This window comes from Petaurus breviceps, unplaced genomic scaffold (assembly GCF_028583685.1).
Source record: "Petaurus breviceps papuanus isolate PSGF00001 unplaced genomic scaffold, PetGlider_PUasm1.0 185, whole genome shotgun sequence".
In the NCBI taxonomy this organism is placed as follows: Eukaryota; Metazoa; Chordata; class Mammalia; order Diprotodontia; family Petauridae; genus Petaurus; species Petaurus breviceps.
Genome location: NW_027185797.1, coordinates 35906051 through 35927461, shown reverse-complemented (window position 1 = coordinate 35927461; position 21411 = coordinate 35906051). Strand labels below are relative to the sequence as shown.

The window sequence follows — 21411 nt, the reverse complement described above, 5'->3', positions numbered from 1 at the left end:
CAAAGAAGAAAATCCCACTAACCTGGCACCTGGCTGTTGGGATCACAGGGACCATTCTCTCCTGAATGCTTCCCTCTTGGGGAAGAGCAGAATCCTCAGAGGCAGAGCTGGGGAGCAGAGAGGAAGGATGAGAGGACAGCATTTCCTTGGTCCCCAAGAAAACAAACCCCCCACCTCCAGAAAGGGCCTGAGGCTAGAAGAAAAAGATGGCACAACCCTTGCTCCCCTGCTCCCAGGAGAAGGGAAATGGGCCAGTCTTTGCTGCGTAACTAGAGGGCCTCCTGAGAACAAATAAATAGCATTTCCTTCAACCCCCCCCCCCAAGATATAACTGGCAAACGTCACACTTCTATGGAAGAGGAGGTTATCGGGTAAAATACTGAGGGCTCAAAGGGAATCTCGGAGATTAACTCATCTCAGGTTGTACAAAGATATTGAAACCCAGAGAATCTGCAAGGTTTGTACCACGTCTAAGTAGTAAATGGCACAGCCAGGATTCACAACTGGGTTCCCTAAATCCAGAGTTCTTACCAACGAATGCCCCAGGCAGCACAAGAAGTTCTACACCCCTAGTTCCCAGGATGAGAGACAAGGGTTAAGAGCTTTGCTATCTAAGGGAAACGAAGGCACCACACAAGTCCCTGCAGGGGAACCACAGACAACCAACACCCCCCTCTCCTCCTCTCCCCCTGACTTTAAATTCTGGGGCCCCAGTCTAGCCCAAGGTAGCAGCAGGGATGGACACCACAAGGCCTGCAAAGGACTGATGCAATGAATGAATGAATTGATGGATGGATGGATGGATGGATGCCACTGAATTCCCTCTCTCCCCTAAGCTCAAGCTGGAAAACTGGGTGCAGACCTGTCACCAGGTTCATCTCAGGAGTTTCAGCTCCAGGAAGAATTCTCCCAATCCATAGGGCTCTAACTCTGGAATATGGAGTCCAAAGAGGAGGCAGACACCCTGACCAGTCTGGAAAGGGCAAAAAGGGGAGGGGAGGAGTAGGAGGAAAAGGGCGGGGGAAGGGAGGGAGGGAAGGAGAGAGAGACAGAGACAGAGACAGAGAGAGACAGAGAGACAGAGAGAGACAGAGAGAGAGAAGAATGGAGGGAGGGAGAACAAGAGGGAGAGGGAGAAGAAGGAAGAGAAAGAGGGAGGAAGGAAGAGAGAAAAAAGAGAGAGAGAAGAGGGAGGGGAGGAGAAAAGGAAGGGGGTAAAGAGGGGAGTCAAGGGGGAGAAGGGAAGGGAGAAAAAAAGAAGTAAAGAGAGCAAGAGGGGAGTAGAGTTAAGGGGACAAGTGGTAAGAGGGGAGGAGGGGAGGGAAATGGGGAGAAAAGATGAAGGGAGGGAAGGAGGAATGAAGAGGGGACTGGGAGAAGGGAGAGGAAAGAGAAGGGGAGAGGGAAAAAAGTGGGAAGGGGATGAGCAGAAAAGGGATGAGCGCGCAAGGGATGAGCAGAGAGAGGATGAGCGGAGAGAGGATGAGCGGAGAGAGGATGAGCGGAGAGAGGATGAGCGGAGAGAGGATGAGCGGAGAGAGGATGAGCGGAAAGGCGACAAGTGGAAAAGTGTCTAAGGGGGAAGGGGGAAGGGGAGGAGGGGTGCAAAGAGGGGGAAGAGGAAAGCCAGGAGGAGGCAGAGGGTGAAGGAGTGAAAAGATAACGGGAAGAAGAGGGAGAGGACGAAAGAGAAGAGTGGCAATGTGGACGGGGCAGCGGGAGGGGAGGCGGGGAGAGGAGGTGTGGGATGGGGGGAGCTGAGGCGGCCTCTCTCACCAGGTGAGGAAACGAGCACAGGAGTACTGCGAAGTCCCACTCAAGTGAGCTAGGCACTAGCTCCGACAGTTTTGCCCGCTTCCCTCCCACTCCTCGTTAGTGACAGTTTCCATGGCAACTGACCGAGAGCGGTCCAGGGACTAGAAAACAGGCTGCTACGGGCAGTGACTTGTGGGAAAAATAGTCCGGTGCAGGATAAATTACACCTGGATCTACTTTCCAAATGGTATCATATAGTACCTTAATTTATAAATTATTTTATATTGTTTACATCAGGGCTATTTATTCCAAGCATATCATATTATAGGATTCACCATTTCCATCTAATCCACTAATAAAGATTTTTTAAAGTGACGGCATTCTACGCCAATTATCACACATAGGAACACCTTTTTTTTTTTTATCAAATTTCTCCTCATCCTTTATAACTGTCTTTACTGATTTTCAAATCAAACTACAAAATATTTCATTCTCAATCTATCTACTTACACAGAAGTCAAATTTGCCGGTCCGAAGTTGCCATACAGGCACTGGGTTAGGATTTACTGCTGCCCACCTTTTGTGTGCAGAGTGTGCCTCCCCTTGGTCACCAAGACTTCTTGTCTACCTCCTGTATTTTCCCTCCAGCCTTTATTTTTCTTTCCAAATCTTTCAAAACCATTACACAGACTACGCAACTTTCCTTTATATATTCAAACTTCTGTTAAACCTTCCCACACTATCAAGTTAATTTCAATCCTACACAATTAAAACCCCTTGCTTGGTTAGCTGCGGTTCCTTATCAAAGAGCTCCAAATCTCTCTCATTCTTCTAAAAGTGTCTATTCCTAGTCCCACATGCAATTTGTGGAACAAATCCTTTTTTAAAAAAAAATCCATTAAGATGTTGTTTCTTTGAGTAATCACAAGAAACCTTTAGGAGACCTGTTGAAGCCCAGGAGTGGGGTCCTGGATTTTCCCAACGCCATTAACAGCTTTGGAAAGGCTTGACTGCCCATTTAACAATAGGGATCTGTTATGCTACCTTCAGAGTTGAACCCAAAGCAGTTTTCCAAATTAACAATCATACTTACCTTATTTTTTGTTTATTCTTCACTTACAAGAATCTGGAAAGAGTTAATACTAAATAATTCAGAAATCAAGAGAGTTCTATTTCTCTCCCAATTTTCAGCAACATTACTTATATGAACAGCTTTTACGAAGGTAATATACATTTTAAACATAAATTGCTGAAATTCTAAAGTGATTTCACATAAGACTATGATTTAAAAAAAAAAACATGATCAAATCAGTGTCTTAAAAGACCAAAAAAATTTGCAGTTTTATTTTTTCCTCTTTAAAAAATATTTATTTAGAATTTTGTTTTTCACCAATTATATGTAAAAACAATTTTTAACATTCATTTTTAAAATTTTGAGTTCCAAATTCTCTTCCTTCCTCCCTCCCCACCTCTCCTCATTGAGAAGGCAAGCAATTTGATATGTTATACATGTACAGTCGTGCAAAACATATTTCCATATTAGTCATATTGTAAAAGAAAACATTGACCCCCCCAAAAAAAACTCAAGAAAAATAAAGAACCCTGAATTTGCAAATTTTTAGTATTCAAGATCATTTTCCAATTAAAGTTTTAGCCTAAAAGGCAGGAGGAGACTTACCTTCTAGCAGCTTCTGAGCTAAAACAAAATTTCCTTTTTACACTGAGCTTCAGTTATTCAGTTAGCAGTTATATAATTTCTACTGGGATAATTTAGCAAAAACAAAAAAAGATTAGTTATTCAACTTAAAAGAAAAATCTATCTTTGAGATCTCCAGCCCTTGTCTCTCCTTCCTGTATAATTGTTCCTTAGGGAACCCTTAAAAACCATTCCCCTTTTGATTTCTAACATCCCTTTTTCTCTTAGAACAGTCTTGAGTAATGTGAACTTTCCTTCCACAGTAGAAACACCTTTGAAATACCCAAAATTGTTTAAATATCCATAGCTTCCTTTCCTTCAAAGACATAGAGAACAATTGCCTTAATCTGCTTTGCATGATTTCATGCCAACCTGGGCATCCTTTGTGAAAATACTTTCATATCTCAGGCAGGGATTGATGAACAAAACAGAAAAATTCTTAAGCTGGTCTATGAGAGAAATGATTATTTCTCTCTAATATCAATAACCAATTATTAAGTTAGGACTAAGGTTTTTCCCCTTTCTATTTCCTCATTCAGAAATCAGCCCCTGTGGGTTATTTAGTCCTTTGAAGTGCAGAGCTGATAATGAGTTGAAATCTTGGGCAAAATTTACCCAACTGGGAAAACTTAGATCTGATCAAAAGGTAAAGAAATTCTAGTCCATTGTATTTCAGTCACTTGAGTGGAAGTGGATCCCTCTTTCTGTCTAGATTGCCCTAGACTGGTGTAGAGATATCTGGCCAAAGATAAGTCTCTTTGTCCAAGACTGAGTGATCAGAGTCAGATCCTCCAGCCCCTCATTAGAATAAGCCCACCTGTCATTCTAATATTTAACCATTGTTAACCAGAGTTGACTTCCTCCTGCTGTGAACACCCACTCTTTCAAGAGCCTATAAGCTTAAGAGGCCTGTTATGTGTTGTCCTTGGTCTAGGAGACATGACCAAATGACCATCCTTTTATTAATTGCTCACTAGTCATAATTAAGAAAATGATTAATTACCCAGAAATTGAATCTCTTGAACTTTTTATATGTTACACCTAGAACAATTAAATTCTAATTCAATTTCTAACTTGGTTTCAAGAGAATGAACTTTTGAAATCAGGACTTTAGATAAAGGGTGGTGGTGGTGAAGACTGTATCTCTCCAAATAAATGGTTATTAACGATCATTTCTCTTACAGGTTCAGCCATGCTGAACTAAGGTAGATTCTTTGGGTGATTTGGTCTGAGATCTTATCAATTTAGAGCCAAAGACTAGTAGCTGCTATTCTCCACCCTCCCCCCCCCCAAAGGGTTCAAGGAATTGCTCAAAGAAAAATCCTTTCTCTGATTCTATTTTCAAATTTCCAAACTTTTATAAATTGGGGGAAAGTTCACTTTTTCCTTTCTGTCTTTTGATTTTGGCCAAAGTCAAAAGACAGAAAGCATTTAAAAAAAATTTTTTTAGAAGTTTTCTTCTTCAATTACCCTTTTAAACTTTAAACATAGATAGCTTGAGGGAGTCTTATTGTCCTGGCTGGTTAAGACCTCACCCTCCTTCTCAGCTCTCCTACCCAGCAAATACAGGCTAATCTAGAGACACAACACAGAAGAGAACACAAAGTCTTAGTGACCAGAAATCAATTAAAAGTTACTTCCTTGCTTGCCTCATGTATGTGCTCTGCTCAAGACAATTTCTTTTTTCTTTTTTTTTTCTTTTTTGGAGGGGGAAGGCAGGGCAATTGGGGTTGTGACTTGCCCAAGGTCACACAGCTAAGGGTCTGAGGCCAGATTTGAACTCAGGTCCTTCTGACTCCAGGGCCAGTGTTCTATTCACTGTGCCACCTAGCTGCCCCTAAGACAATTTCTTTTACTTAGAAAACTTGACAGTAGAATCTTTTTAGAAACCAAATGCAACCTACCCATGCTCTCTCTTCTACTGCACTCATGTCAGTCTTCCAGGGAGAGGGACCTCGACATGCTGGTGCTCTGCCTCTGAATTTCTTGCCAATAAGTCAAATCTATTGGCATACATGGGATATCCATCCCAGACAGTTATGACTTGCTCTCACTTAAGATTAGACCATCTCCTTCTCCAGGCATACATGTCTCTGTTGATATCCCCCAGTGAAATGTAAGTTCCCTGAGAACAGAGACTGCCATACTTTTGTATTTGTATTCTAGTGATTAGCAATATCTAGGGCTTGATCAATGCTTGTGGATCAAGAACTTTTACACATCATTTCTGCACTGCCTTTTGCAGGTTGCAGCTTGCCTGTGCTTATGCTATTCCTTTGCATTTCCCTGGAGGAAGCCTGTAACTAATTCCTTGGAGATTGTGTTATTCTAAGACTCACAGCCATCCCCCAGGACCAGAAGAAGATGGACGCCTTGGTTTCATGGGGATGCTTGGATCCATCAAAAGCAATGCTCATCTTTCCAAAGTCAATCCCAATTGTTCTCTTCCTCCTGTTCAGTCTTGAACCAAGTTCACAATCCATGCGCCATGTTGCTTTGTGTTGGTGACATGTCATTGAACTATTGAAGAAAACAGGATCTATTATTATCACCTTTCTACAAGGGAGAAAGTGAAGAGTCCTTGCCACCTCTGCTATCTGCATTGTTTTTCAGCCATTTTCCTGTTGTGTCCAACTCTTTGTGACCCCATTTGGGGTTTTCTTGGCAGAGAGAAATGGAGCGGTTTGCTATCTGTAAGGTAATGAAAATTCTGTGCTTTCCCTCAACATGGATATACCAGCAAACATATACACATATTTAAATGTACTATTCAGTAACGGAACTGAATGCCCACACCAGGCCAATCTTGTCCAGGATGAAATTTGGTCCCTTAATGTATGCTTAAGTAGTTTTTTCCCTGAAGATACATCTCCCAGGTCTGATTTATCCAATGCTGATGTTTTTATGGGCAGAGAAGCACAGCTTTAGGTCATTCTCTGTGCTTTAGGACTTCAGGAGACCCTTCTGGGCATCATCATTTAACCCCCATTTCAAGATCTTTGCCTTGTGGCTTTTGGATAAGGCCTGTTTCATTTCTATCTTTCTTTCCTCAGTGCAGAGCACATTGGTGTATAATAGGAACTTGATAAATTATATTTTAATTATTGATTGACCCAGGTTCATTTGTATGGTCCTTACTTTCTGTGTTGGCCATTGACAAATCACTCAACTGTACAACTTCAATCTTGCTATGAGTAAAATAGCATGAGACAATAGTACGTGAAATATGGTTTTTGTTACCTACTTTCTGGCCATCTCCAAATCATGCTACTCTGGCCTTCCTCCTCCTCCCAACCAAATTGGAATTTTGAGCTTTCACATTATCTGGCCTGGAACCAAGCCCCCATGACACTTCCTGGCCACCTCAAAGTTCATTTCCCTATATGTGTTGCCTTCCCTTATTAGAATGTAAGCTCTATTTGTTAAAAGTTTTATATTTTTCTTTTCTTTTTTTCCTGGGGGGAAGGGAGGAAGTGATAGGGTAGAGAAGCAGAGAAAAGGGGCAAGGGAGAAGAAAAATAAATGCTTGATTAATGAAAGAAAAAAATTATGTATACTTTTAAAAGAATGTAAGTTCATTGAGAACAAGTACTATCTATTTGTATCCTAGCGCTTAGCACAATTTTTGGCATCATGTAATTTGTAGTCAGCACTTAATATATGGTTTTCATTCATTTCATTCATTCATTCATTGTTATGGGATTTTCTGAGGATGTGGTTTTCCTGAACAGGTCAATCCAGTTTCCTTATATGTGTTAGGTTCTCCCCAGATCACTGTCTTGTCTCGGTGGCGGGGTTTGCATAGCTCAGTGAAACTATGAGTTATTCTGTGCAGGATTACCCAAGACAGGTGATAGCGGAGAGTTGATAAAACGATAAAAGAGAAGACATTGGAAGATGATCCCCTTAGGTCAGAAGGTGTCCCACATGCCACCAAGGAAGAACAGAGGAGAACTACAAGAGCCCCAGCACTAATGAACTGGATGGGCCGGAGCTGAAAGAAAAGCTCAGCTGAGGATGCATCTGGTGACACAGGTCCAATGCTGTAAAGATAAATATTGCACAGCAACATGCAATGTAAGATCTCTGAGTCAGAGTAAGCTGGATGGTCCAAGAGGGACAGAAAGAGTAAACATCAATATCATGGGTGCCAGTCAACTTAAATGGACATGAATGGGTGAATTTAATTCAGATGACCATTACATATACTGCTATGGGCAAGAATCCCTTAGAAGAAAGGGAGTGGCCCTCACAGTCAAAAAATGGATGAGAAAGGTGATATCTGTTCAAATCCAAGGCAAAGCATTCAAAACCATGGAAATACAAGTCTATGCTCCACCCACTGAACCTGAGGTGGCTAAAGTTGATTAGTTCTATGATTTCTTTTATTTTTTATTAAATTTTACTTGATTTTCAGATCCACATTCTCTTTCTCTCCCATCTCCTCCAAATGAAAAAGCAAGAAAAAGAAAATTCCTCTTATAAACATATGTGTGTGTCCCACATTGGACATGCTCTACTCCCTCCCCCCCCTAAATGTGTCTCAATCACTAAATGAGTTTAAAAGAAGAGACATTTCACACACTCTTGTTTCTTCTCCTTTCACCTGGTAGGACCTATGGCTTGTAAACCTTTCTGGGCTTCCTTTGATGGGTTTGGGAGAAGCAAGTGAGCATGGTTCACTTTGAAGCCTGTTATAATGGCATAAAGGAGACTGGATTCCTCAAGGCTAGTCCCATGGAATATACACTTTGGCAAGTCCTCAAAAGGTAGAAAGGGTCTGGAGTACAAGTGGGCAAATGGACAATGCCTGTTGTCTGAAGAAGAACCTAGTTGAGTATGGAAAGACTCATCACCAGTTAGGCCACCTAATATTTTGGCTGGGGTGGATAAATTCCTTCCAGTTCCATTTATTCCCCTGGCAGCCAGTTGGAAGGTCCCAGAGATTACTTTCTTGCTAATACACTGAGTTCTCTATCATGCTGACAAGTAAAGTTTATGCTTAATTGAGAGTGGGTTTGGCTTCATATTTATAAACGGTATCATATTTCTTCCCTTCTCAATGGGTGGGGAAAGGGATGGATTGAGAAACAAAAAATAAATTAAAACTAGAGAGTTTTGTTGTTCACTTGTGTATAACATTGTTCATGACCCAGTCTGGAATTTTCTTGGCAAAGATACTGGAATGGTGTGCCATTTCCTTCTCCGGTTAATTTTACAGGTAAGGAAACTGAGGCAGACAGAGTTAAGTGACTTGTCAGTGGTCACACAGCTAGTCAGTGTCTGAGGTTAGATAGAATTCACAGAAATGAGTCTTCTTGATCACAGGCCCAGCACTCTATCTGCTGAACCACCAGCTGCCTCATTCTAGAGAAGATTTAGTCCCAAAGAACAGCAGCATCTCAGAGTGGCATATAACATAAGATATATGCCTTAGCCCCATTTTGTATGACATGACTAGTCACTTTTTTAGCAGCTGAACTGGGATTTCTCATTATTTTAAACAATAAACCACCAGGACATAAGTCAACTTAATTCAATCAGTATTTATTAAAAGCTTATTTTGTGAAAGACACTATGCTAGGCATTGGGAATCATAGAAAAAAATAAGACTGTTTGCCCTCAAGGAGCTACAGTCTACTGGAGGATGACATGTACATAGGCAAGGAAATATGAACTATACACAAGGTAACACTGTGTAATTTCAAGAGACAGAAAGTTATAACAGTGAAGGATAAGCAAGGGCCTTGTGTAGGAAGTGGCTCCTGAGCCCTGCCTTGCAAGAACACAGGAGAGCAGCTCGTACAAAGACAAAGGGGAGAAATGGAATGTTATGTCTGGGGAACAGAGCAGAATCAGAAGCTCTCCAAGAAACAGAAACATGTGAAGGTTTATGCTGAACAACAGTAAGTCTGTAGACCTGACTGGCTAAGAATGGCTGTAGGGTAATGGATTAAAAAAAAAACAACAAATAGAGAAACTCTAGAAAGGTAATGGGAAGAGTTTCTATCACAAAAGGCGGTATCTACATTGATTAAATTAGATGTCACTAAATCTGGTGATTTGTGGACTGTAACTTAATAGCAGGAATTGTCATATAAAATGTGTATCTCCTCCAATGCCTACTAAGGTCTTCTGAACAATAAATACTTGATAAATGTCTTTTGAAGGAATGATTTAAAAATTCCTCCACCCAGGGGTGGCCAGGTAGCACATCGAGTAAGAGCACTGGCCCCAGAGTCGGGATGACCTGGGATCGAATCCGGGCTCTGATACTTAGCACCACACCCAGAAATAACTGGCCGTGTAACCTTGAGCAAGTTACTTAACCCCAATAGCCTTATCAATAAACAATTTTTGAGCAAGCATCTTCCAACATACAGATATTTATAAAATAAATTATTTTGTACTAATAATTACATACATAATAAAGCAGACACAATAAATAAATTTTAAAACAATAAGATAAAATATGAAATAACTTGCTAATAATGCAAAAACACCTTTTACCCTCTTAAACATGATTTTTTGTGAGAAAAATGTAATTGAATATACTTCATTATTTTTCAAAAACTTGATGTAACACTTTGTGATACAATGATTTAAAAGTCTAGTTCAAAGTTCAGTTTATTTTAATACCTCACTTAAATAGCTGTCATAGCTTAAATGGAAAGGTTTCATATTATAATTAACAGAACCCAACAAAATATCATTTCTAAAAGGCAACAGGGATGATAAGGAGGTAAAAATAAAGTTTTATTTTCCACCTCATTACCTTCATGCTTTCCTCCTTAATCCTAAAATAATAACCACCTTGCTACTCAAGATAAAAAAAGCCCCTAGTTCCTGGAAGTGCCACCTCCTATGAGAGGGATTTTTTGACTCCTCATTGTTTATGCTCTGCCTCCAGATCCCCTGTAACAAATTCTTTGCACTAATTTTGTACGTATTATGTGTGTATGTTTTTTCCCCTAACAAAATGGAAACTCCTTGATGGGGGCCCATTTTGTATCTGTATGTGTATCTATCCACAGTTCCAGGACCTAAAACTCAGACAGCCTGGGAAGCATACAGATGCTTACATGCCTACTGAAGCATCTATTTTTGTACCCCCCTTACTCTTATGCTATTCTTATCTGCAATGACAGACTGAGGAATAAGAGACCATCAAGGAAGGATCATCTATCTCCACTGTGTGTAAAAGACACTCGGTAAGGGATCTCACCAGCAGACAAGCCCCAAATGCCTCTTTCTCTGAAGTCTGCTCTTCAGTGTCTACTTTTAGACTGCACCTTAAAGCACACGGATGTTAAGGATTCTATTACTATTTCCCATGGCAAAACCCACCCCTTCCTTCAGTTCCCTTTGTATCCTGAGTATTTAGCACAGAGGCAGGCATATAGTTGGTGCTTAATAAAAACTAGCTCTTCCTTCGAAAGAGAAAATGACTGCTTTTGGCAACTGGTCTTGGCTTCTCTCTCTGTTACAAAGGTCACCAGGTAAAACTTCCTAAGCAGGTAAAGTACATTGGAGTGGACACAGTGGAGGGAGGAGAAAGGGGGTGGGTACTGAACCCTTTGGCAGCTAGGTGGCACAGTGGGAGTGAGGAAGACCTGAGTCCAAATCCAGCCTCAGACACTTACTGGCTGTGTGAGACATTTACTGGCTCTGTGATGCTGGGCAAATCATTTAACCATGTTTGCCTCAGTTTCCTCATCTGTAAAATGAGCTGGGGAAGGAAATGGCAAATCAGTCCAGTACCTTTTTCAAGAAAACCCCAAATGGGGTCTTGAAGAGTTGGACACAAATGAAATGAATGAACAATAAAAATTAAGCCCTTAGTGACCAAAGGGGAAGACAGGACCAGGAAAATCAAGGGTGTAACTAGGGCACATCTGGAACTTTCATTAGCCCCTCCTCTCTACTCCAAGAAACATAATTCCTTAGTACCCTGCTGCTACAAATTAACCTCATGTCTACACTTCTCAGCTAAATAACATATTGGGCCTTCCTAACAGAGGCTGTAGGGAACCAACCCCATAGTTATGAGTAATCCTAATGAGTGTAGCCTTGGGCAATACAACCCTCCATATCCCTAGAGGCTACACTGAGGAGATGGCTGTGGGCATGGAAATGAGAAAAAGGGGGTATTGAACATGTCAAGATCCAGGGGGCAGGGAGAAGGGACAGTCTCCTTTCTCCATTTTAAGTGACTGGGATAACAGAGGTATTACTTGAACCCTCTTGAGTAACTGCCTAGGTGAGTTGGGACAATGGGTGGCACAGCTTCCTACTGACAGCCCAAACTTAGTCCATCTTCTGATGTGCTTAATCCTGCAACAAGTTACTGAGAAACTGTATTGTATTGCATGGTACTTCTTCCGGGTTTTGCAGCTGCCATATAAAAAATATAAAATGAGGTTTTATCCACATCCCCATGGATCATCTGGCACACTGCAAAGATTGCAAAACCCACTTCAGAATCTTCTCTAGAAGATATAAAAATATTGATCACATCAAAGTTAGGAGCAGTGTATAGAGGTGAGACATAACTGAGCTAATTTTCTTATTATTTGAACAAGAAGAAAGAAGCTCTTCTCTAAAAGGGCAAGGTTCCTATAAGGTACGTAAACATGGGAACCTTCGATATTCATGAGGATAAAAAGGCATATGTTCAAGGAAACTCTCCAAGTTCCTCTGAGTGCCCACAGGAACACAGAGAATGGGAGTGAGGAGCTGCAAAGGAGCATGTCCATCACAAAAGTCAGTGCTGCCCCAGGTCGCAGCTAGGGACTGTGTCCAAAATGAGAGGGGCGAAGGTTCCACTGCATTGGTCTGCAAAGACCTGATCTGGACTACTCTGCTTGGCTCTAGGGGTCACACTTTAGAAGGGATTTAAGATAACCTAGAGTGTGACCAAAAGCAAGCGATGTGGGTGGCAAGAAAGTTAGATATCATGACATTAAAAAATTAGTTGCCACACCAGAAAATATATATCATGAAGAAAAAGCTTAGAGAGGATGTGAAATTAGCTTTTAAAGTATTTGTATTTTAAGTATTTTTAAAGCATTTTAAGAGCTTTCATGTGGGTATTACATGTGGGTATTTTTTTTTCTGTTTACTACAAGCAGTCAGAACGACAAGCTAGAGTTGTCCAAACTTAGAATGGGCTACCTTTGATGGGGTCTTCCTTCACTGGAGGTCTTTGAGTAGACACTGGATGACCACTTATCAGTGATACTTGAGAGCAGATAACTGATAATTGGAAGTTGGAATAGATAATTTAAAACTGATAGGGTGGAAAAAGCACTGATTTTGGAGTGTTAAGACCTGAATCAAATTCTGTCCCTTTCACTTACCCAAGTCTATAATCTTGAGTAAGTTATGCCGGTTCTTCAGGCCTTCGTTTCCTCAGCTGAAAAATAAGGCGTTGAACTAAAGGAACTAAGTTCCCCTCCAGTTTCAAGTTTATAATCTATAATTCTGAATACTCTTCAAAAGTTAATTTTTAATTCTGTAGATACTGTAGAGTCAAGCAAAACAGAGCAGTTAAAGATTCTTTCATGTTAATTGTACTCAAAATATTCACATCTACCATAGTACTGTTATGTACAATAAACTATCTTCTGCATCTAAAGGATTTCTGAAGTTGACTGTTTCCAAAAGATATGTCACTATTATCAATTCTTATGTTCAGTAAGATGTATGGTCTGGCACTCCATATTCATGACATCCAAAGGCATTTCTCCAATATGAATTCTCTTCTACTCAATTAAATTTTCTATTTTAGATGCATGACAAATGACACTATCAGAAGAAACCTAGAAAGCATTTCCAAAAATTGAAATTCAAGCCAAGAAACTGAAGACCAGAGTGATACAGGTTGTATTTTCCTCACTGTTTTCCAGTGAAGGAAAGAGTTAGTGAAGAGAAATTTAATTTGGGAAGTAAACACCTAGCAAAGGTGGTGTCTGAATATGGTATCTGGATTTCTGGACAACACCTTTATGAAGTGTGAGATTTCTGGACAGAGGAATACACTTAACAAATATGGATAATGTGTCTACTAAGTGTCTTGCAAATGTAATCAAAACAGCTTAACACTAAAAAAGAATGAAGGAGGAAACACTGCCTATGTATAGCCTGCATGTTAACTACTTTACAGAAAAGCCACAAATAAAGAAGAACATTAGACAAGATACACAGAAGATTTACAGGACACAAAATCCAAAAAAAATCAGCAGTAAAACCAATATCCTCAAAAGTCTATACGGAAATGCCCAATATCTAGAGAACAAGAATTTACAAACTAAAAGTTCTAATGCAAGGTCAATTTGGCCTCAAAGGTACTCCTGAGTTGGTGAAATGTAGCCTGTGGCTGGACCATGACTCTGCAGGGTCATCCTTTATTCAAAAGAAAGTGATAAAAGGAGGTGTTGGAGAATAGGATTGCATATTAAGAAGGCATATACCCCTGTGAGAAAATCCAAGAACTAGACTGGGGAAAAGTATGACAGAAAATATTTGCTGGGAGGGTTAAAGGAAAGCAAAATTTAAGTCATTTTTGCATTGGACAAGATCATTTAAGCAGAAATATACAAAGTTTGGGAAACAGATCACAAACTTGACAGGCATAATAGTGATGAAAGACTTTAATTATCAAGGTATTTGTTAGCACTCTCTCTATGAAAACTAGAACAGATAATAGCTTGTTGACTTTCCTTAATGTTAATTTCATTCTCCAAAAAATGAAGGATATAAAAAGAATAAATTCTATTCTGGATCTGCTTCTCAATAACATGGAGGAACTTACTGCAGGGTTGGAAATGATGAGAATCCTGGGAATAAGTAACATTTCCATCTTAAAGTTTATAATAGAGGAGGGGAAATCTAGGCACAGTGGGTATAGTGTGACATGAACCCTAGATTTGGGGAAAGATGATATCAAAAGATTTGGAGGAAAGACAGGATTTCATGGAGTAAAATTTATCAGTGGAGGTCAAACTAGGATGAATGGCAACTGCTCAGTAATGAAATTCTGAGGCCACAAAGGAAAACAACTCTAATGAGGATAGAAGGGATCAGTTTAAAAAGACCCTTGTAGATTGTTGGTGAGGTTACCCACCAGCTTGAATTTTTAAAAAATATACAGGTGAAAGAAGTCCACCTTATAAGAGTGTTACTGGGTCCTAAAAAAAAGTGTCAGACATTCTAAAGCTCAGAATGAGCTGCAGCTGGCAAGGGAAGCTAAAGGCAACAAAAACAGATAATTCTTCAATTTGTTTAAGATATAGTGAGAGGAGTGGCTAGGTGGCACAGTAAATAGAGCACCAGCCCTGGAGTCAGGAGGACCTAAGTTCAAATCTGACCTCAGACACTTAAGACTTACTAGACATGTGACCTTGGGCAAGTCACTTAACCCCAATTGCCCTGCCTTCCCCCCTCCAAAAAGCATGCGTGCGTGTGTGTGTGTGTGTGTGTGCATGTGTGTGTTGTGTGTGTGTGTAGTGAGAGAAAAAAAGTAGATCAAAAAAGGAACAGGACCTTTGCTTGGGGCAGAAGGGACAATGATAACTGACAACCGAAGCAAAATTGTGTGATTCCATTTTCCTGTGAAGGAAAATGATCTTTATATTGGAAATAACCGAACAAAAATACTTAAATGTGGAGTTGATGCCAAAGATAAGTAAGAAGACAGAAACAGGCATCTAGATGACTGATGAATTCAACTTACCAGTTCCAGGAGAAATCACATTCTTGGGTTCTGAAAGAATTTACAAATGTGATTACTGAGACAATTTCAGTGAAAACCAAAAGATAAGAGAAAATAGGAGACATGTCACAAAAATGGATAAAGACAAAAGTCCTGAGTTTCAAAAGGGGGAAGAGAAATGAGTCCATAAACTATAGGCTAGTGAGATTGACTATTATTCCTGGGGAAAGTTCTAGATCATTAAGGAGATGGTTGTTGAACATGTGTATAAAGAAGCAGTGATAATGAAGAAAAAGGCCTTGATGGTTTCATCAAATAGAGGTCAGTGCCAGAATAATCTCATTTCCTCTTTTGAAAAGATTAATAAAACTAATAGATGAAGGGATTGCCATAGATATAGTTTACTAAGATCCAGGCAAATTTTTTGATACAGTATTTAATATTATTCTTGTGAAAAAGATGGAATGATATGAATTACACAATAATACAAAGAGATGGATTTGAAACTGGTGGAGTAGCTAAATTGAAAGTGTGGTTGTTAGTTGTCTGACGTCAAAAAGTCCAGTGTAGGACTCCAAGGATCTGTGTTTGGTTTTGTCCTGTTTAACATCTTTGTAAATGACCTGGTCAAAGGCAACTCATTAAACTTGTAGATGACAAAGCTGTAAAGTAAAACTAACACTATGGGTGAGAGAAATCAGGACCTAAAAGACTCTTAACAGGACTAAGCATTGGGATGAATCTAAAAAGATAAAACTGATTAGGGATAAATATAAAACCTTGCACTTAGGTAAAAAAAAAAAACCCAACTTTACAAGTATTCATAATGCAAGGAGGATGTGGTTAGGAATTGGTTGTTCTGAAAAAGATGTGGGATTCCAGGTGACCCATAAGTTCAATATGAGTAAGCAGTATAATGTGGCAGCTTAAAAAAGGTGTTGAAACAATACTGGGCTGCATTAAGAGGAATGTTACTTCTAGGAATAGGAAAATGATCATCCCACTGTACTCAGCCACTACAAGACTTCATATGGTATATTGTATTCAGTCCTTGGCATCATGGTTTAAGGACACTGAGCAGTTGGAGAGCGTCCAAAGAAGAGCAAGCAAGATGAAGGGATGGAGCCTGTTTGGCCAGTTTAGTCTGGAGAAGATAAGGAAAGGGACCAATTACTGTCTTTAAGCTTTTGACGGGTTGTTCTGTAGAAAAGGGGCTAGACTCATTCTGTTTCACTCCAGAAAGTAAAGGTAGAGGCAATGGGTAGAAGCTGCATAAAGGCAAATTTAACTTTATAATTTAGGAAAACTTCCTCACAATTAGAGCTGTCTAAAAGTGGAATGGACTATCTAATGAAGCAGCAGATTAACCTTCCTTGGAAGTCAAGTCAGAATGGGTAATGAACTACCTTGTCAGCTATGTCACAATTAGATTTTTCTTTAATATGTGGGTTGGAGTAGACAGAAACCTTCAAACTTTCAAAATGTTGCGATTATGTGAAGGATTTCCCACATTTATGATATTCAAATAGTTTCTATGATCTAGCATGAATTCTCTCAGATTTACTAAGTTGTTTAAGGCAGATAAAGGATTCTCTACATATATTGTTCAAAAGGTATTTCTCCAGTATAAATTCTCTGAAGCAGTCTATCACAAAAACTATAGGTGAAGGCTTTCCCTCACTCATTGCCTTAAAAGTATTTCTTTACCCAAGTATCAATTAATTCTCTTCATATTCAATAAGAATACAAATACTTCATGGAAGGAAATGATACCAATATCAATATAACATCTGAAATTTCTCTCTTCGGTATAAGCTCTCTTGTCCTCACTGTTTTCACTCTGAAAGAAATATATTTTAAAATATTCAGTCTACCGGCCCCAGAGTCAGAAGGACCCGAGATCGGTTCTGGCCTTAGACACTTAACACCCACACACACACACACAAAAAAAAAACTAGCCGTGTAACCTTAGGCAAGTTACTTAACTCAAATTGCCCTCTAAAAGGCAAAAAATAAAAATATTCAGTCTACTGAGTTCCTGTAGAATTAAAATTTATAAATTTGAAAGTTTTTCCACTGATTACATACATTTAAAGATTTCTTTGCTGTAATATAAATATCCAAGTTCAGAAAGCTGTTTGTGTTAGATAAGATTTACTATATTTGTCACATTCAAAAGATTTCTATTCAATATGGATTTTCTCATGTCGAGTAAGTTGAGAACTCTGCCTAAAGGATTTCCCACATTGATGACATTCAAATGGTTTCTCTCCAGTATGAATTATCTGATGTACAGTAAGGTGGGAATTTTGCCTGAAGGCTTTTCCACATTGATTACATTCAAAAGGTTTCTTTGCTCCAGTATGAATTCTCTTGTGCTCAGTAAGCTGTCCTTTCCAGGTAAAGGATTCCTCACATTCATTACATTGAAAAGGTTTCTCTCCAGTGTGAATTCTCTTATGTAGAGTAAGGGATTTGTTCCAGCTAAATGATTTCCCACAATCACTACATACAAAGGGTCTCTCTCCACTATGAATTTTCTGATGTACTGTGAGATAAAAACTGCAGCTAAAGGCTTTGCCACAATCATGACATTCAAAGGGTTTCTCTCCAGTATGAATTCTCTTATGTGTGGTAAGCTGGCCACTACGGCTAAAGGCTTTTCCACAGTCATGACATTCAAAAGGTTTCTCTCCTGTATGCACTCTCTTATGTTCAGTAAGGGATCCACTCCAGCTAAAGGATTTCCCACATTCAAGACATTTAAAGGGTTTTTCTCCAGTATGCATTTTCTTATGTGCACTAAGCATCCAACTATGGCTGAAGGATTTTCCACATTCAGGACATACAAAGGGTTTTTCTCCAGTATGAACTCTCTTATGCAGAGTAAGCTGCCCACTACGGCAGAAGGTTTTTCCACATTCATTACATTCAAAGGGTTTCTCTCCAGTATGAATTCTCTGGTGCTCAGTAAGGGACCTGCTCTGAGTAAAGAATTTGTGACATTTATGACATTCAAAGGGTTTCTCTCCAGTATGAATTCTCTGATGTACACTGAGATTAGAACTTCGGCTAAATGTTTTCCCACATTGATTACATTCAAAGGGTTTCTCTCCAGTATGAATTTTTTTATGTGTACTTAGCCGCCCACTATCACTGAAAGATTTCCCACACTGGTGACATTTAAAGGGTTTTTCTCCAGTATGAATTCTTTGATGTACAGTAAGATGAGAACTTCTGTTGAAAGTTTTACCACATTGATTACATTCAAAATATTTCTTTTCAGTATGAATTCTCTTATGTTCAGCAAGTTTCTCACTACTGATGAAGAAGTTTTTACATTCATAGCATTTAAAGGGTTTTGATCCAGTATGAACTCTCTGATGTACAGCAAGGTAAGAACTTCGGCTAAATGCTTTTCCACACTGACTACATTCAAAGGGTTTCTTACCGGTATGAATTCTTATATGTGTATTAAGCTGCCCTCTTTGGCTGAAGTATTTCCCACATTCATGACATTCAAAGGGTTTCTCTCCACTATGAATTCTTTTATGAGAACTTAGCTGCTCACTACGGATAAAGCATTTCCCACATTCACGGCATTCAAAGGGTTTATTTCCAGAATGAATTTTCTCATGTCGAGTAAGTTGAGAAATTTGGCTGAAAGATTTCCCACACTGATTACATTGAAAGGGCTTTTCTCCAGCATGAATTCTCTTGTGTTCAATAAGCTCTTCACTAAGGTTAAAGAATTTCCCACACTGGTGACATTCAAAGGGTTTCTCTCCACTATGAATCACCTGATGTACAGTTAAGTGAGAACTCTGCCTGAAGGCTTTCCCACATTGATTACATTCAAAGGGCTGCTCTCCAGTATGAATCCTCTTATGTACAGTAAGATAGCTCTTCCACCTAAAGGATTTCCCACATTGATTACATTCAAAAGGTTTCTCTCCTGTATGAATTCTCTGATGACTTCTATGGGATTTTCTGTTGGTGAAGAATTTCCCACATTCATTACATTTATATACACTTTCTTCACTATGCTCTCTATTAGAGTGACTAAGGTCTGAAGGGTAACTGAATGACTCACTGCAAGTATTACAATTACAAAGATTATTCTTGCAAAAGACTCTATCATGTTCACCTAGATCTGAATACTGTTTTAAATTCTTTCCACATTTACCACACTCCTGAAGATTTTTTCTAGTGTGAACTCCCTCTTGTGGAACAAGGATTGACCCCGGGCCGAAAGAACTTTCAAACAGAGACTTAGTAGAAATTTCTCTGTGGATAGTTGTCTCTTGACAGGCTTGTCTGTCCTGATTGCGATTCTTTTGGTCTACTCTGACATCATGTTTCAAGGTTTCTCCCATTTTGTATTTCCAGGAACCATCAGTCTTAATTCTTTCCTTAGATGACTCTTCTGGAGAAACAGATGGATTTACAGTTGATTCTGCTATTTCATATCTGACCATCTGACTAAGGAACTCTGAAAGAAAGAAAAAAAGTGTCAGTTTCCAATGGGTGAGAAGAATCTGCTTTAAAATGTAAATTTTAGATCTTTTTTCCTCTCCTAAAGAAATGATCAACAATTTGGAAAGGACAAAATAAATATTTTAAAGTACAATTCAATATTACCCAAAATATGTTAAGGAAAAAAACAAAAACCAAGCATCTCCTTGTTTTAAATATGTCTAAGTAACTAGGACTAAGTGAATTACATTCCAGGACACTTAAAATACCTCTAGATAACAGAGAAATTTCATTAACAGGTCTTAATAAAAATTATTAAATTCACAAACGTTTAATTATGGAAACTACAGACTGATTCCCAAGGGAATCATCTGTGATCTGTAATGATTGGAATCATGAAGAGATATGATATCTGTAATGGCAAATTCTTAGTCTCTAAAAGCTTGTATGGAAAAGTTAAGAAAGCCAGAACATCAGAGTGCATGAGTTTGAGCTGAGAGTGTTGGACAATCATGTATTAGATATGCTCCAGTAGAATCTTCCTTTTGGGGCAGCCAGGATGGCACAGTGGATAGAGTTCTGGGCCTAGGGCTGACTTCTTAGTTGGGTCTTTCCTAGTTTTGATTTCTGGTACCAAGTAGAATAATTGTAATCTTTTTTTCCACATGACACATTTTCAAGAACTTGAAGACAGCTTTTGTGTCCCTCCTGAATCTTCTCTTTTCCAGTTAATTCAACTGATCTTCATATGGCATCAGCTCCTAAATGTGACTTTTGTTCTAACAAAATTGTGAGTTCCTTGAGGTAGCTATATGGTATAGTGGATAGAGCATCAGGCCCAGAGTCAGGAAGGCTTGAATTCAAATCTGGCCTAAGTCCGTTACAAGCTGTGTGATCCTGGGTAAGTCACTTCACCTGTTTGCCTCAGTTTCCTCATCTATAAAATAGAGGTAGTAACAGCCCCTACTTCACAGAGTTGTTATGGGGATCAAATAAGATGACAATTGTAAAGTCCTTAGCACAGTGCCTGGTACATAATAAGTACTATATAAATATGATTATTATTTTGTGTACGGGTTGGACAAGATGGCCACTGAGGTCTCATCTAACTCACATTTGGTAATTGTTTTTAACCTATTCAGACCTTCCTTTCCTGAAGGACTTTCATTCAGGTGCTCACCTAAATTCACCGCAGCAGGGCCATTCAACATGCCAGAGGTTGTCTTCATATTCTCTTGCAGTTACGGTAGTACCAAATGAACATGGGACATGTCTGCTAGTTATCTTCAGTCTCCCTAAAGCTCCTCTCTTTTTGCGGTGACTTGTTTCTCTAATAACATCCTTTATTATATATGTTATATATATATAATATACGTACAATATAATATATATCATATATGTATAACATCATAACTTTTCAGCTACATACTCCCTATTTGTCACATGCCATCACCTGTCTTATGCTACAAATTTGATACAAGAACTCCTTTATCAAGACCCAAATCAGAGAAGCAGAATTGTTTTTGCATTATCAATATGGTTTGGATGCCAATGAAATCAGTGTTAGGAAACCAATGACAACTTCCTATCAAAAACTAAAACAAGATGACAGAGTTTTACTGAAAAAATGTAAATTTGGAGAATGCTGAAGAGATGTGAAACAGAAACTAAAGGGAGACTTGATAACCAGATAAAAAACTGAACATGAGATATTTCAGCTCAAGAAATTTGGAAATGAGGTAAAGGCATATATTTACAAGAAATCAATATT

General features: G+C 39.1%; 1 protein-coding gene across 8 annotated transcripts in view; it reads right to left on the bottom strand.

Moving 5' to 3' along the window:
* Nucleotides 1–17301: 17301 nt before the first annotated feature.
* Nucleotides 17302–21411, bottom strand: part of LOC138161819 (zinc finger protein 420-like) — a 30409-nt gene continuing 26299 nt past the window's right edge. For all 8 annotated transcript variants that reach the window (XM_069088766.1, XM_069088768.1, XM_069088773.1 and 5 more), the window contains one exon: nucleotides 17302–19656. In XM_069088766.1, the coding sequence (XP_068944867.1) occupies nucleotides 17348–19656 (2309 nt within the window). In that variant the 3' untranslated portion in view covers nucleotides 17302–17347. The remainder of the gene's footprint in view (nucleotides 19657–21411) is intronic.